Source organism: Galeopterus variegatus, unplaced genomic scaffold (assembly GCF_000696425.1).
Source record: "Galeopterus variegatus unplaced genomic scaffold, G_variegatus-3.0.2 Scaffold284, whole genome shotgun sequence".
Taxonomy (NCBI): Eukaryota; Metazoa; Chordata; class Mammalia; order Dermoptera; family Cynocephalidae; genus Galeopterus; species Galeopterus variegatus.
In genome coordinates this window covers 700961-716060 of record NW_007726395.1, presented here as the reverse complement: position 1 = coordinate 716060, position 15100 = coordinate 700961, and the positions used below count along the sequence as shown (strand labels likewise).

Here is a 15100-nt window from a genome sequence, read left to right as displayed (position 1 = left end):
AACCAACTGGGCTAACCAGCCCGCCCTTTTTTTTTTTTTTTTTAACCAAAAATTTTTCCTTTTTTTTTTTTGTCCTTTTTGAGACCGGCCGCACCTCGCTCAGCCAGTGAGCTGCCGGTCTGTATGTGGGATCTGAACCCTCAGCGGGAGCGCCGCTGCGCTCCCAAGCGGTGTACTGTAGCAGTGCACCACTGGGCCGGCCCAAGTTTCTCCACATCTTTGCCAACACTTGTTTCTGTCTGTCTGTGACAATAGCCGTCCTGGAGGTTATTACTCCCTTTTTTTTCTTACGCAAGTAAATACTATATATAGTTCTGTACTTTTTTGTAACCTAACAATATATCCTGTGCTCACTCCATATCAGTGTATAGAATAATTTTTTTTTTTACCATTCAAGTTTTATTAAAGAAAGAATAGAATAATTTTCCTTATTCCTTTTTATATCTTCATAGTATTCCAGCATGTTTATATTCCATAGCTTTATTCATTCAGTCTGTGATTACTATTTGGGTTGTTTCCAGTCTTAACCATTTTAAGTAATGCTGCAGTGAATAACCTTGTGAATAGATTATTTCATTATTTAAAAAAATTTTTTTTGATGGCTGGCCAGTGAGATTATTTCTCATTTTGCCACACTGTAGCTTTGGGAAAGATTTCTAGAAGTGGAATTCCTAAATCAAAGGGCCAATGCATCTGTAATTGTTCTAGATACTGTCAGATTCTCTGCCATAGAGACTGTAGTCTTTAGTATTCCCGTTAGCAAGGAAGATTGCTACACAATATTTTTATCAATTATAAATATGTGCCAAGTATTTACAAATTGGGAGATTTTACTTAAAAATCCTCATTTCCAGCTTCTCTTGGGGGGGAAAAATCAGTGGATCTGGCAGTATGTTAGGCCTCACTCCAAACATGGCAACGGTTGGCTAGAACTGAATAATAGCTGCCCCTTTCATGGGGAAACTCTCTAGGTTGCTATGGCCTTACCTGGCCTTTTTATTTGCTCTTGCTACCTACCAGCCCTCTGTAAGCATGTTTTTGATCCCTGCTCTGTATGGTTGTCTGGGTAGGTAAAATGGAGACTCAGTTTTGGACTTGAGGACATAGAGATAAGTTCAGATTACTATGTTAGAAGAACCACCAGTGTGTATGTTGAAGATCCTAAAAGTGATGGCAGGGAATAGAACAAGGGGTTATTATGAACCCAGGATTGGAATTCTTGAGAAAGGTATGTGTCTTAGAGGTCCACGGATGACTATCTGAAAAGGGAAGTAAATACTTTGTGTGTCTGCCATGATTCTATACAAAAGAGTTTTTGCGAAGGCAGCACTATAGTAGATCTGGAAAGGACTGGTGACTGGGAGCAATCAGTATGCTAAGCCTTCCTGGTGTACTCTTCCTGCCTTCTCTATGTACTGAGAGTTGAGAGGCTGGAGAAGGTGGTGAATGGGAGAAGGAGCAGCCTCTTACATTTAGATTAACATTCTCTGGGCTTCTCCTTCTAGGTCTTGGGTCCATTCTCTTGCTGTCAGAAGTGTATCCTTTTTGACCTTCCTGTCTTAATCTGGTCCCTGTTTCAGGAGAGAAGCCTCATCAGTGCCAAGTCTGTGGGAAGACCTTCTCTCAGAGTGGGAGCAGGAATGTGCATATGAAAAAGCATCACTTGCAGCTGGGAGCAGCTGGGAGTCAAGAACAAGAGCAAACTGGTGAGGAGGGGATGTCTACATAGCGAAGGGCTGTAACTTCTAGGTTCAAAGAGCCAAATTGTTGGCCTACTTGGTTATCTGGAAATGTTCTGATTCTGTTTTGCCTAGAGAGACGTGGTCTCATTTGATAGGCTGATGGTTTCCAAATGTAGCAGTACGGTAGAATCCTCTGAAGGCTTTTAAAACATGTATTTTTTTGTTTGTTCTCTTGGTCCCCCCACCCCAAAACCCTAAAACAACCTGACAAATGAAATAATTTGTAAGATCCCAGAATCTGTAGTTTAAAAAGTTCCCCTAGTGAGTGTGATGGGAACTAGTACTTATATTGATCCATGAAGCAGCATTTGAATAGCATGGTGATAAAAGACTTCTGTATGACAAGAATTTAAACATTTTTCACTTATCAGTCATGACTACCTTTTTGCCCTACCTTAAATTTAATAACTCTTTTTTTATTCTTATTCCTTTTCTATGTCTTTCCTTAATCAATTATTTCATTCTAAATGCTCCTTTCTAAGGATCCACCCATCCCATTTCATATGCCAATTCTTCAGATACTGATCACAAGCAAGAATAATTATCCCTAAGGCTCAACTCTTCCATTCTAGGTTTATTTTTGTTTCCCGGAAATAGGAGGTGGTGTTCAAGATATAGGTTAACTTTTAGTTCTAAAAGAGAAGTCCAGCTTCCTTGTGAAGGAAAATGAGGACCAGGCACAGCCTTGACTGCTGTATGTCTCTCACATCCTATTCTCTGTGCAGCTGAGCCACTCATGGGCAGTAGTTTGCTTGAAGAGGCTTCAGTACCCAGTAAAAACCTGGTGTCTATGAATTCCCAGCCCAGCCTTGGTGGAGAGTCCTTGAACCTACCAAATTCCAATTCTATCCTGGGAGTTGATGATGGTAAGACTTCCAACTCTCCTTTATTTGGGGAAAGTGGGCTGCAACAAGGGGCTAAAGAATGGGATGTTTCCAAAATGGAAGTTTTAATTAATCTCATTTCTTGTGAGTAGTTGTAGTATGATTGAGTAGCATTTGTGTTCTTATTCTCTGGGATGGATAAGTGGATCTGTAAAAAAAAAAAAATTCTCATTGAACATGATGTAACAAAAGAATAAAGAGAAAAAATTTTTAAAAGAGAAAATTATCTATAATCCTAGCATCCTAGCCCAACTATTTCTATCTTTCCTGTTGCAGTTATGGAAGAACTTAACTTTTAAAACATTTAAACAGAATATAACCAGGTTTTACAGAGGAGATGTAAAGCAATTTCTCCATAACTTCTAAAGCCATATCTTCTGGAGAAAAGAAAGGGATCTCTAGGAAACAGTTGCTCCTCTTTGGTATAGAAATTTCACCCAAGTTACACAGGCCAAGCCCTCTTCTCTGAAAGAAAGGTGAGGTCAGCATGCATTTATTCAGTGCCTACTGTGTGCTTGGCACCATGAGAAAGACAAAAGTAGAAGATAGGGACCTTAAAATCCAGTTAAGAAATCAAAACTTATGTATAGGAAACAACATTGAGCAAATAGATGATAGTGTATAAGCAAACATTAAATTATATGGTACAGTCTGGAACAGTATAAGCTAGAAAGCCCCTAGAAGAAACTTTTAATTTGTTTGAGGGCTAAGTGAGATATATCTGTAAAGTATTTCCAAAAGATTTTCATGGTGATCCCACTAATGAACATTTAATAAGCATGTGAAGTCCTATGTTTTAGTTACTCTTATCCTATTCAAGTCAGTTTTGGTTATAGTGTCTGTGTTTTCGTAACTTCTATATGGAGCCTACAAGCCCCAGATTGTGATACCACAATAAGTCTCCTGTTTCATGAATGATACTAATAAAGCACAGAAATTGCATGGAGCTGTTTTGCCAGACTTGAAGAAGAAAGTCTTAAGGGAGGAAGGGACGCTGAGTAGGAACTTTAAAGCCAGGTTTGACTTGCACTGTTATTAGTATCATTGGTGACTACTTTAATGGATAGCTCTAGTTCCCTCATCTGCCTGCCTAGGCAGCTTTTGCCCTGTTTCATACACAGTTTTAATCCAGATAACAGTGCAAAAGCCATATGATTCTAAATTGATACATTGAAAAATGGTCAACTCTTTTATCAAGATTTCTTGCTTTTTCTTCCCTCCCTCCTTTTGTAATACTTTCCAGATTTACTGATAATTATTATCAGACAGGATAATTAACTTGGAGGAAATATAGGGATGTTCAGGGAACAGTTTTTCGAGTTTCTGATGAAAGGCTTGTGATGCAGGTAAGATATATCTGTGGATTCACATTTTATTGAAACATTTTTCTCTTGTTTCACAGAGGTGCTTGCTGAAGGATCCCCACGTCCCCTGTCTTCAGTGCCTGATGTGACACATCACTTGGTGACCATGCAGTCAGGGAGGCAATCATATGAAGTTTCTGTCTTAACTGCAGTAAATCCACAGGAGGTAAAACTGTCTCTAGGCCTTACTTTGTTTCAGTGGCAACTGATGTGGAGAATGAGTGGGAATCTAGTTTAGAGGATCTGAAAAATTCTCCAGTTTCCATTTCCTGAAAACTTTGACTGTAATATCTTCCTTTAAGCTAAACATGAGTCCAGCTTGAAAGGAGCCTGAATGGGAGGGTCTTGTGAATTGGGAGATTAAACTGTCACAGCCGGGACTCTCAGCTTTAAAGTTCCTTTATACACATTCTTTTTTTTTAAAAATAAGGATGACCGGTAAGGGGATCTTAACCCTTGACTTGGTGTTGTCAGCACCATGCTCACCCAGTGAGCTAACCGGCCATCCCTATATAGGATCCGAACCCAGGGCCTTGGTGTTATCAGCACCACACTCTCCCGAGTGAGCCTCGGGCCGGCCCCCTTTTACACATTCTTCAGTGAATATCTATTCCTGATGTTCTCTCTCCCTGTAACATCAACATGTTCCTTTCATTTTATAAAGAAAATAATATCCTGGAACAGAGTGGTCCCTGAGCAAAAAGGGATTATTAAAAATAATTATCATTTATTCTACTAGGGTCATATTTCTGGGAGATACCAAGCTGAGCCACCCGGGTATACAGGAATGTGTTCACTTGCCTGTTGAAAGAGAACCACCATTAAATCAAAGAGGAGTGTTAGGTTGATTTTTAAGCACTTCCAACTCTGTGGTCTTGGCTCTGACCCAGAAAACAGAATGAAACCAGGCAGGCTTCTAGAATATTAGGACATTTTATTGGTCTGTGTGGTGGGAATAGTTGACTTCATCATGAGCTCATTTCATATGCGTAAGCTTTTGCCAAAACTGTGTAGCTTGGATCCATTCCGTATTACAGTAATTTTTTTTTTTTTTCGCAGCACTCTCATATTTTTCCCTTTTTCCATTCATTATTAGCTTTATACCTCAGTAAGCTCTTACATCATTCAAACGACTCTGCATTCTATATTAAATATTCTCAATTATTCTATAATATTCCTGGGGGTACCCAGGATCACAGGGTTCTGAGTGTGCATATTAATGCTACTGCTGGGATTTCTTTTTTGTATTAATTGTTGTGACCCATTGTCTAAGCCTTGCTTATATGATGAGGATACTTCAACAAGTTCGTGGAAAAATAGAATTAAAAGATAATGCAAATATTTCTACAAACTTTTTGAAATATCCTTGTATATTGAAAATTTTATTAGTAGTATCACTGGTTCTTTCCTAGTTCACCTTTTCCTGATTACTTCCTTGGAACTAATCATCTGTATCTTACTTATGGAGGCTTCTTCTTTCCCTATTATTCCCCTCTTCATTTTTCTGTTTTAAATTTTTCTTTATGGAAGTTTTCAGAGTACAGTGAGAGAAGAATATAGTGAACTCATGTATCTATCACTTAACTTCAACAATTAATTTTATGCTGTTCTTGTTTTATCTCTTTCTTCTCCGCTTTGTTGTTGTTGCTGTTTCGTTTGTGCTGGAGTATTTTAAAGCAAAGTGCAGACATATCATTTCATCTGTAAATATTTTAGTATATACCTCTAACAGATAAGGATTTAAAAAATAACTATAATAATATCTTTACCACAATCAACAGAATTAACAATAATTTATTAATATCCTCTAATATGTTTTTTTTTTCTTCTTAAAAGTCTTTTTATGGTAGGTTAGCTTGAATCAGGATTCAGACAAAGCCTAAACAATGCATTTGGTTAATATTTCTTTTAATTTTAATAGTCCTCTTTTTTTCCCCAGTATGGTTACTTATTTAAAGAATTAGGTTATTTGTCCTAAGGAATTTCTCACATTCTGATTTTGGCTGATTGACTCCTTTTGTTGTTTAATAATAATTTTTCCATCCACCAGATTTCCTAAAAACTGGTAGTTACATTTTAAGGTTTGATTAGATTTATTCTCCCCTCCTCCTTGGCAAGAGTATTTCAGAGGTGGTGCTCTTGCTTCCTATTCCATCTCTTTTGTTTTCACTGTACATGTTTATGGGGCACAGTTTGTTACATGCATATATTGTATAACGATCCAGTTGGAATAGTTAGCATATCTATCACCTAAACATTTATCATTTCTTTGTGGTTATAACATTCAAGATCCTCTTTTCTGGCTATGTTGAAATATACAACACATTATTTGCTCTTGTTACCCTAGATCACCAGAACTTATTCTTTCTATCTAACTGTAACTTTGTACCAGTCTACCAACTTTCCCCTGCTCCCCCTTCCCCGCCGCCTCTTTCCCTACTTCTGGTAACCACTATTCTACTCTCTATTTCTCTTTTTTTCTTTTTCTTTTTCTTAACTGACCCATAATAATTGCATATATTTGTGGAGTACAATATGATATTTGGGTATGTTCATACTGTGTGCAGTGATCATATCAGGGCACTTAGTATATCCATCACCTGAAACATTTTTACCTCTTCTGAAACATTTGTTACCTCTTCATATTGGGAACATGCAGCATCATCTCAACTATTACATCTTATCAGAAGGCATATGATAATCAGTTGCTCTCCTCTTGCTGATCTTAAGATTGACTGTTAGGTAATGTAAAAAGTTTTGGCAACCATTAGTGATCATGGCCTAGATCTATTTTTTCATTAGGGCTTGCAAAATGCTGATATCCTAATTCTCTTGCTCCCTCTGCTTTTATTAATTGTGATTCTTCTATAAAAAATATTTTCTTTTATCAATCATAGGGTTGCCTTGAAGTAGTCTCAGTCTGTTCTGTGCTACTATATAACAGAATACCACAGACTGGGTAATTTATAAGCAATAAATGTTTATTTGGCTCATGGTACTGGAGGCTGGGAAGTCCAAGATCAAGGGGACACATCTGGTGAGGGCCTTCTTGCTGTGTCACAAGACGGCAGAAGGCATCACATGGTGAGAGAACATGTGCAAGAGAGAGCAAGAGATTGAACTCACAGCCTTAGCCCCTTTTATATTCTGCCCTCATGACCTAAAAACCTCCCGTTGGGCCCCACCTCCCAACACTGTTGCACTGGGGATTAAGTTTTCAATACATGAACTTTAGAGGACACATTCAAACCATAGCATAGTCATTTCAGGAAGATCATCTCTTTTTGCCTGGTACAAATTATTATCCAGACAAACCAACCCAGAATACTTAGGCTTTTCTTTTTTATATTTGAAACCATAGATCTTTTCTCTCCTATACTGCTAAATACCTTTTTTTAAATTGAAGTGTACTCCAAGTTACCCCAAATAAATGGCAGGTGTATACAAATAATTCATTCAACAGATATTTATTACATACCTAATGTGTGCAAGGCATCTTCAGGATACTAGTTATACAGTGGTAGACAAAATACAATCTGTGCCTCAAATAGCTTACAGGTAGAGTTAGGAACTCTACCTTTTATAACTTCATAACTATATAAATGGTGCCCCTGGAGTTGTGCTCTACAAAAAGGTAAGAATGGGAGGGGTGACAGATCAATAAACTGGCGATTTTTTATAGTGTAGTAAGTGCCAGTCTTTGGAGAAGTCAGAGAATATGTTTTAAAGTTTAAGTTGAGACCTGAGGGATGAAAAGAAACCATCTTGGTTGAAAAGTAGGAGGAGTTGGAAAAAAAGTAAGGTCAGCAATATGTACAAAGGCAGAAGTGAAAGGGAGCAGGGCGTGTCTATGGAACTACAAACGGTTGAGTATGATGGGCTGGAATGGAAAAATGAGAGCTGGAAAGATAAGCTAGTCCTTCTCTTGAAGGGCCTCATAAAACATTATTTAAAGTATCCTGGGGGCAGTTTGGACCACTGCATGGTTTTAAGCGGTATGACATGGTCAGATTTGTGTATGCAGAAAGTCCAGTAACAGTGCATGTGTTCTCTTGAACCTAAGCATATGGGTCTTGGAATTGGCTTCAGAGCATCCATGTGTAGGTGCTGCCCACTCACAGCCTCAGGTAGACACAATAATGCAGCCTGCCTAAAACTCAAAAGAAAGTGTGACCTTCATCCCAGGAGGACACTAAGGGCCTAGAGTAACCAATTTTATATGGAAGCCCCAAACACAATACAAAAATATTAACAACACAAAGGGGGAAATTCTGTACTATCACTTTTTCTTCATGGATCCTTGTGTGTTTACCAACACACTGAGTCTCACCTCTGTGTTTTCTTCACTATTGCCGTTATTATCTTCCTCTTGTCACAGGCATTTCCACTGCTTATTCCCACCTTTTCTTTCTTCTCTAGGTAGGCTTATCATATCCTCCAATACCTTCACTTTTTTCAAGCTACAAGTCCCTCAAGACTCCAGGCTTAGTCATCTTCCTCATCCAAGGTCTGGCCATTCCTCTGATGAGTGAGGGTTGTTGATTCCTTAAGAAATCTCAGATGTCAAAGAAGGTGAAGGCTATTTGCAATCCTTAAAACAACATGTTCCCATTCCAAGTTCTGTTTTTGGAGATCACCGTGCATTGTAGGTCAGACCTATAAGAATCTGCTGATGAACTTCTAACTGGACTCCTGTCAATATGCTCTAAAAATAAAAATAACCTACCAAGAATATCAGAGAATAACCAAATCAAGTATCAGAAATTATCATGGAAAATATATCAAAAATAAGAATCTGCTGATGAACTTCTAACTGGACTCCTGTCAATATGCTCTAAAAATAAAAATAACTTACCAAGAATATCAGAGAATAACCAAATCAAGTATCAGAAATTATCATGGAAAATATATCAAAAATTACAAGTGAACTCTTATTCATGTTGTTCAGATTGGACAATTTCTATTTTCCTTTAGTATTGCTGCAGGTCTTCTGCGAATTAGACAGAGAACTTGTTGCACAGGCCCAGCTGGAACCCTGGGGCTTTTGGACTCTCATACCCACCATCCGATATGGGGTTCCATATTGAGTTCACATTCTTGAAGTCAAGAACCTTTATAAGTTATTCCTAGCTAGCTTTGACTGCATCTTAGAATATTTTCCAAATAAAACAAAGCAAAAATCAGAAATTACAAATTCTTTAACATCTCTCATAAAGTACCATTGCTGAGTTTGAGTGCAAACATCTGGATCTTGGCCTACATTTAAAACACACCATTCTGGGCCGGCCTGGTGGCGCACTGGAGAGTGCGCTGCTTGGGAGCGCGGCGGCGCTCCCACCCGAGGGTTCGGATCCCATGTGGAGACCGGTTCCTGCTCACTGGCTGAGCGCGGTGCGGGCGCAACACCGAGGGTTGCGATCCCGTTGCCGGTCAGTAAAAAAGACAAAAAGGAAAAACAAAAACAAAAAAACCCCACACACCATTCTTACAGCACTACCACACACTAAGGGTTGCGATCCCGTTGCCGGTCAGTAAAAAAGACAAAAAGGAAAAAAAAAAACAAAAAAAACCCACACACCATTCTTACAGCACTACCACAATCAAATGAAATCTGTGGTTCCTTTAAGCTTTTGAATTTTAAAAAAATTTTGCTTTAATATCTTTAAATTCCTTATTAAATTCTAGTATATAAATTATTTTCATACAAATTAAGATCCCTAAGTACATCTCAAGCTCAAGAATTTATCTGATTAAATTTAATAAGCCCAGTTTTTATTCTGAATTTCACTGAATTGTACCTATCTCATTTTGTTTTGGTGATAAAATGGAAACCAGTTTCGTCAATTATTGTACTTCCTTTGAACAGAAGCCTAGAGTGTAGAGTAGAATGTCAGTGTTGGCTGCCATCCTGCAGGGTTCTCAGACTTACCTCCCTTCATCACAGGAAAGGTATTTTTTTAAGTCCAGTGAACCCTTGGATCTCTTATGAATGCTTTCTAGCTCTCATATAGAACTTATAACAGGAACAGCTCTCTTTTCTGTTTCCTTCTCCTACTTGAGCCTTTTGCCTATGCTTTAGCCAACACTGACTTAATAAGATTTTTGGTTCCACCTTTTCTGATTACTCTGCAGATTCCTTCATTGCTGACTGGTGAACCTGTGACTAAACAAAAAGTAGTTCAGCTTATACACTCAGGATATTTTACTGCCATAGTTAAAATGCTAGTATCATGAAGTGGCCAAAGTGCTGTCCTAAGGCCAGTATATGAATGAGATTTATCTGTCTATGCATGTGTTTTGCTTTGGAACTATGTATCCTTGACTCACCTCTACAGCGCAATCCCCACCCACCACTCAATTCTTTTACTTTTTATGAATTATTTATCCTATAATTCAACTGTAACCCATTCTAGCTTTGCCTGTAATTTTTTACAGTTACTAAACCAAGGAGACTTAACAGAAAGACGGACATGAACGTGGGTACTGACTCCAGGAAGAGCAGCTCTATCTGATTGCAGAGTGCATATAGTGGGAACAGGATGCTATGGCTCATGATCTGCCAGAACCAAAATGAATGTGTGAAGGACAAGACCCCACTTTTGCCTCAGTTCATCTTCCCTGGCATAGAAGATGGATGTAGGAGAGGTTCTCTTCAAACTACCATCCGATCCAGATAAGGAATGAAGCAGTGACTGTGGGCTGGGTAACTGTACCTACCTCTCTTCCCACTGCAAGTTTTTTGGGATGGACTTCTCTCAAAAGCGAATTTGTTTATGTGTTGGCTGAAGTTTTCCATTGTGACTGAGGGGAGGTTTTCCTTGGAAGAGTTTTCATCTCGACTCAGCTATCTTTTCACGTAGATGAACTAAGGCCTGCCACCAACCACAGAACTTCACCAGGAAGTTGAGTTTTCAAGATGCCTTGTTGCTTTGAAGAAGGGAGTGATGTCAGTTCTGTTGTGACATTCTCCCTTTAGCAACCTGAGTAAGAGACTCTGCCACTGGGCTGCAAAAAATAAATTACTTGAATCTCCCCTTAGCCCAGGCTGAGGTACTAGCAACCTGAGTAAGAGACTCTGCCACTGGGCTGCAAAAAATAAATTACTTGAATCTCCCCTTGGCCCAGGCTGAGGTAGTCTTGTCCTGCACACCTCTACTTACTTGGTCACTTTGCCACTTTGCTTTCTTTGTTTATGGAACATATAGTAGCATGTTAGGTTTTTTTTAAGTTAAAAATTACATGATTCAGAGCTTCAGTTTTCTCTTTAAATAAACAAAACAGCCCAGTCAGTTCTTTAGCTCTTATTGTAGACACAATTTATTTTCTTAGGAGATTAAGAAAATAATTCAGTCTTTCTGTTTAAGATAGGGTATTGATTTTTCTTAGGATTCCATGCAGGTAAAACTGAACTGAGAAGTCATGACATGAGCATCTTCATTTCTAACTAGCAAACCCAGATGGTAGTTATCAGAGTATCACTCTGTCACCACCAGAAAAGACCATGTTTGAATCTGGGGAAATGGCAATATCAGGTAGTTTTGAATTTTTCCAGAAAAGTGGTTAAAAAAAAAAAAACAAAACACAAGATAGGTGCTTCTGGGCCGGCCTGTGACTCACTCAGGAGAGCACGGTGCTGATAACACCAAGGCCACGGGTTCAGATCCGATATAGGGATGGCCAGTTGACTCACTGGCTGAGTGTGGTGCTGACAACACCAAGCCAAGGGTTGAGATCCCCTTACCAGTCATCTTTTAAAAAAATAAAAGAAGGGTGCTTCTGTTAGAGCAGGCACTCTTTTTTTTTTTGGTGTCTGCACCATGCTCAGCCAGTGAGCGTACCGGCCCTCCCTACACAGTATCCAAACCTGTGGCCTCAGTGCTACCAGCGCTGCACTCTCCCGAGTGAGCCACTGGGCTGGCCCAGAACAAGCACTCTTTTTTTTTTTTTTTTGTGACCGGTAAAGGGATCACAACCCTTGGCTTGGTGTCGCTCGCACCGCACTCTTCCGGGTTTTAACTAGTCTTGCAGGATGGTGCTTGGACCCAGGAGCTTATAGCAGAGGACAAATGTGATGCAGAGTCAATACACAAAGTGCCCAGGAAAAGCCCCAAGCAGAAGACACACTGACTCACGCCCACCGGGGCTCCAGCACGGACACCCTGCTTGTGTGCGCATCCCAGGAATGGCGCTCATCAAATGGAACCCGTAACCGATGCAGACCGCACGTCCCAGTTCCAGCTGCCCACAGACTCTCCAGAAGCTGCAGTGGCACGAGCCCACCTTCCCCACCCTGGCCGCCTCCTCTCAATATGAGACAAGGTAATTCAGGCAGCTCTTAAGCTTGGACCGATGCAGACCGCACGTCCCAGTTCCAGCTGCCCACAGACTCTCCAGAAGCTGCAGTGGCCGAGCCCACCTTCCCCACCCTGGCCGCCTCCTCTCAATATGAGACAAGGTAATTCAGGCAGCTCTTAAGCTTGACTTCCTTGATTTAGTTTCCTGTCTGTACAGGCAGAAAATGGCCCATTTATATGGAGATAAGGGCGTTTACAGCCAGAGCATCACCACCAGAAACGTACTGCCCTTCGGAGAAAGCGCTTTCCTCTTGGCCTCTAGCGATGCAAGCAGCCTGGCAGAGCCCTTCCCAGCCCCTTCCCAGCCTGGGTCTGCCAGGAGAGACTGGGCACTGTGGCTACGGTTACCAGTGTGGGGCTTGTCCTCCTCATGATGGCTATGAACTGTTTTCCAGGTGAGCAAAGAGAGGCATGGGAAGAGACAAATGAGAACTGGACAGATGAAAAATGAGCTCAGAAAACAGCAACAGGGAGATGCAGAGAGGGAGGAGAGAAGGGAGAGGAAGAGAGAAAGAGGGAGAAGAAAGGAGAGGGTGGGGGCAGGGAGGAGAACGAGGCCCCCAGCCCGACCTCTGCCCTTTCGGGCCACACTGTAGAGGCAATGACCTGCCTTTTCCCAGGAGACAGGCTCCAAACAGGCACATCCCATCAGTTAGGTGGAGGGCGGACAGCTGCTGCTGGGGGCTGTCCCTGAGATCCAGCTGGGAAAGGACCCTGCCCACATGTTCCCACACTTCCCGGCTCTCTGGAAAGCTCAGCTCACTCTCCGCCGCCAGGCTCCCTGCTCACAAACCTCTTACACCCATTAAGCCACAGAGGCAGTGGCATTGGCAGTTGGCAGGCAGCAGAGCCTCTGTGCTTTTCCAGAACCCTGGCGTTTCCCGGAGTACTGACTCGACCATGCCCGGCCCCATGGGCTGCTTCCAGCCCTGGATGCTGCCTGTAGCTGCCGGGGGCAGGATCCTGCTCCCAGGACTGGTGGTGATGCTGGGCCCTGGGGACACAGCTCTCAGGCTCTTTCTCAGTCTTCCTGGGAGGTGGGGGTCAAAGAGGGGCCTCCATTTTCTTTTGGGGTGTCAGAGTTCAGCCAACCTTGAGAGACCTCCCTCCAAGGGACCTGAGAGACATGCTGTGCTGCAGCCCTCATGCCAGCAAAGGTAAAGATGGGAGAGAGGCCAACATAAACTTCAGCACCATGGACAGAGGTTGTGGGACCAATGGAGGGCAAGACCCTCAGATGCCCAGGGACGGACCCCACAAACCAGCCAGGGATGACCAGAGGACCCACAGCAGATACCCATGTGGCCTGCCGGTGGGTCCTGGGCTCCCTGGGGAAGCTGTGCCCCTTGCTAGCCTGGTACTTGGGAAAGTCACTGCAGCCAAGTTGAACCTTAGCGTCCTCACCTGCGACATGAGGATCCCACAGAGGATGGAAGAGGAACCAAGGAGAGCATGTAAGGAAAGGCCTTGAGCATTTCTGACGTGGGGGAAACCCAAGCATAGAGAAGCAGTGCTCAGAGACGGGAGCAGCATGGCAAGGGCACCTGGGCCTCACTGCCGGGACAGAGGCAGGAGGACTCAGCCCGGCCAGCAGGACCCAGCCCTTTGCCCACACCGCCACACCCACACACAGACACCAGGGGTGCTTCCTCCCTGGCTCTCAACCAGCCCTGATTCTGGGAATACCCAGGTGACCCACTGCGACCCCAACTCTTCTTGGAAGCCAAAGATACAGCCAAGACAACAAATGGGGGAACAAATCAGCCTCATCCCCCTCATTTCTGCAGATGAGACTGGGCTAGAGCTAACTGCATAACGGGTACCTGCAGCTGGGAGACAGTAACAATACAGATGGCAACGTGACACGGACCAGAAGGGGCTCTTGCAGTGACACCACAGGGGAGCTGACCTGAGCACCTGATGGGAAGCAGGCATTGTCACATCCCAAGGTGCAGGAGGGGCGAAGGTGGCCAGCACAGCCCAGAATGCAGGGAATGGGCAGGCAGGCAGGCGGGCAGAGGGAAGGCGCCTCCAGCAGACTTCGCTATCTGGCAGGAGCAGCAGTGTGTGCACAGCTCAGGGGAGCAGCCTGGCAGAAGGCCGCAAGCTGGGCACTGACAGCAGGGCTCGCCCAGCGTCCACTCCAGAGCTGAGAGGGAGAGCAGGAGGGCAGAGATGGCTGGTAAGGAATGAGCCAGAGCCATGCCAGAGCACGTCTGTGGCTCACCGGCGGCCCCTCTCCTGCAGCCCCCCTCTGGGGCTCAGGAAGATGGCAACCCCTCATTTCACGGCGGGAGGGGGAGCCCTTCTCTCTCCTCTGTCTACTGCACTGGGGACAGCCCAGTCGAAAAGAAGGCTCTGAGCCCCCACATCCCCCAACCCTCCTCCCCTTCCCTGAGCCTCTCTGCCCTGCCTTCTGCCTCCACCAAACGGGGGCCCATCCCCTCCTGCACCCGGATCTCATCCAAGCCCTCTGGCCCACACCAGGGGCTGGCTGAGGGTAGGGGGCAGAACAGGTCAGTATCCGCAGCAGAACTCTATATCCAGCTGTTCTGATGCTTCTAGAACTGGGCCTCCTTTTTCTTTTTCTTTTTCTTTTTCCAAGATCTTTCCTTGCAGAGACAGGGGCAAAGGGAAAAGCTGCAAATGGTCTGAAAACAACTTGAAGAGGCGTGACCTGGGGATGAGTATCATTCAGTAGCAGGAAGAGAAGAAAGGACCAAGAACCAAAGGTGGATGAGCCATTTGATATCTTG

The 15100-nt window shown here is 42.9% G+C and overlaps 1 protein-coding gene and 1 long non-coding RNA gene across 5 annotated transcripts in view; one reads left to right on the top strand and one right to left on the bottom strand.

Moving 5' to 3' along the window:
• ZNF410 (zinc finger protein 410) overlaps positions 1-11046 on the top strand; it is a 38593-nt gene extending 27547 nt beyond the window's left edge. The window contains exons 9-12 of one of the 4 annotated variants that reach the window (XM_008567009.1): positions 1581-1706; positions 2468-2608; positions 4029-4156; positions 10426-11046. In XM_008567009.1, the coding sequence (XP_008565231.1) occupies positions 1581-1706; positions 2468-2608; positions 4029-4156; positions 10426-10464 (434 nt within the window). In that variant the 3' untranslated portion in view covers positions 10465-11046. Of the gene's footprint in view, positions 1-1580; positions 1707-2467; positions 2609-4028; positions 4157-8409; positions 8696-10425 lie in introns of those variants that run through there. The other 3 variants (XM_008567008.1, XM_008567011.1, XM_008567010.1) reach the window with 3 other exon arrangements.
• On the bottom strand, positions 10818-11595 carry LOC103585903. The gene is made up of 2 exons (XR_550110.1): positions 11052-11595; positions 10818-10970 (listed from the first exon to the last, which is right to left on the bottom strand). It is a non-coding gene; the product is annotated as an uncharacterized LOC103585903 (long non-coding RNA).
• Between the last annotated feature and the right edge of the window lie 3505 nt (positions 11596-15100).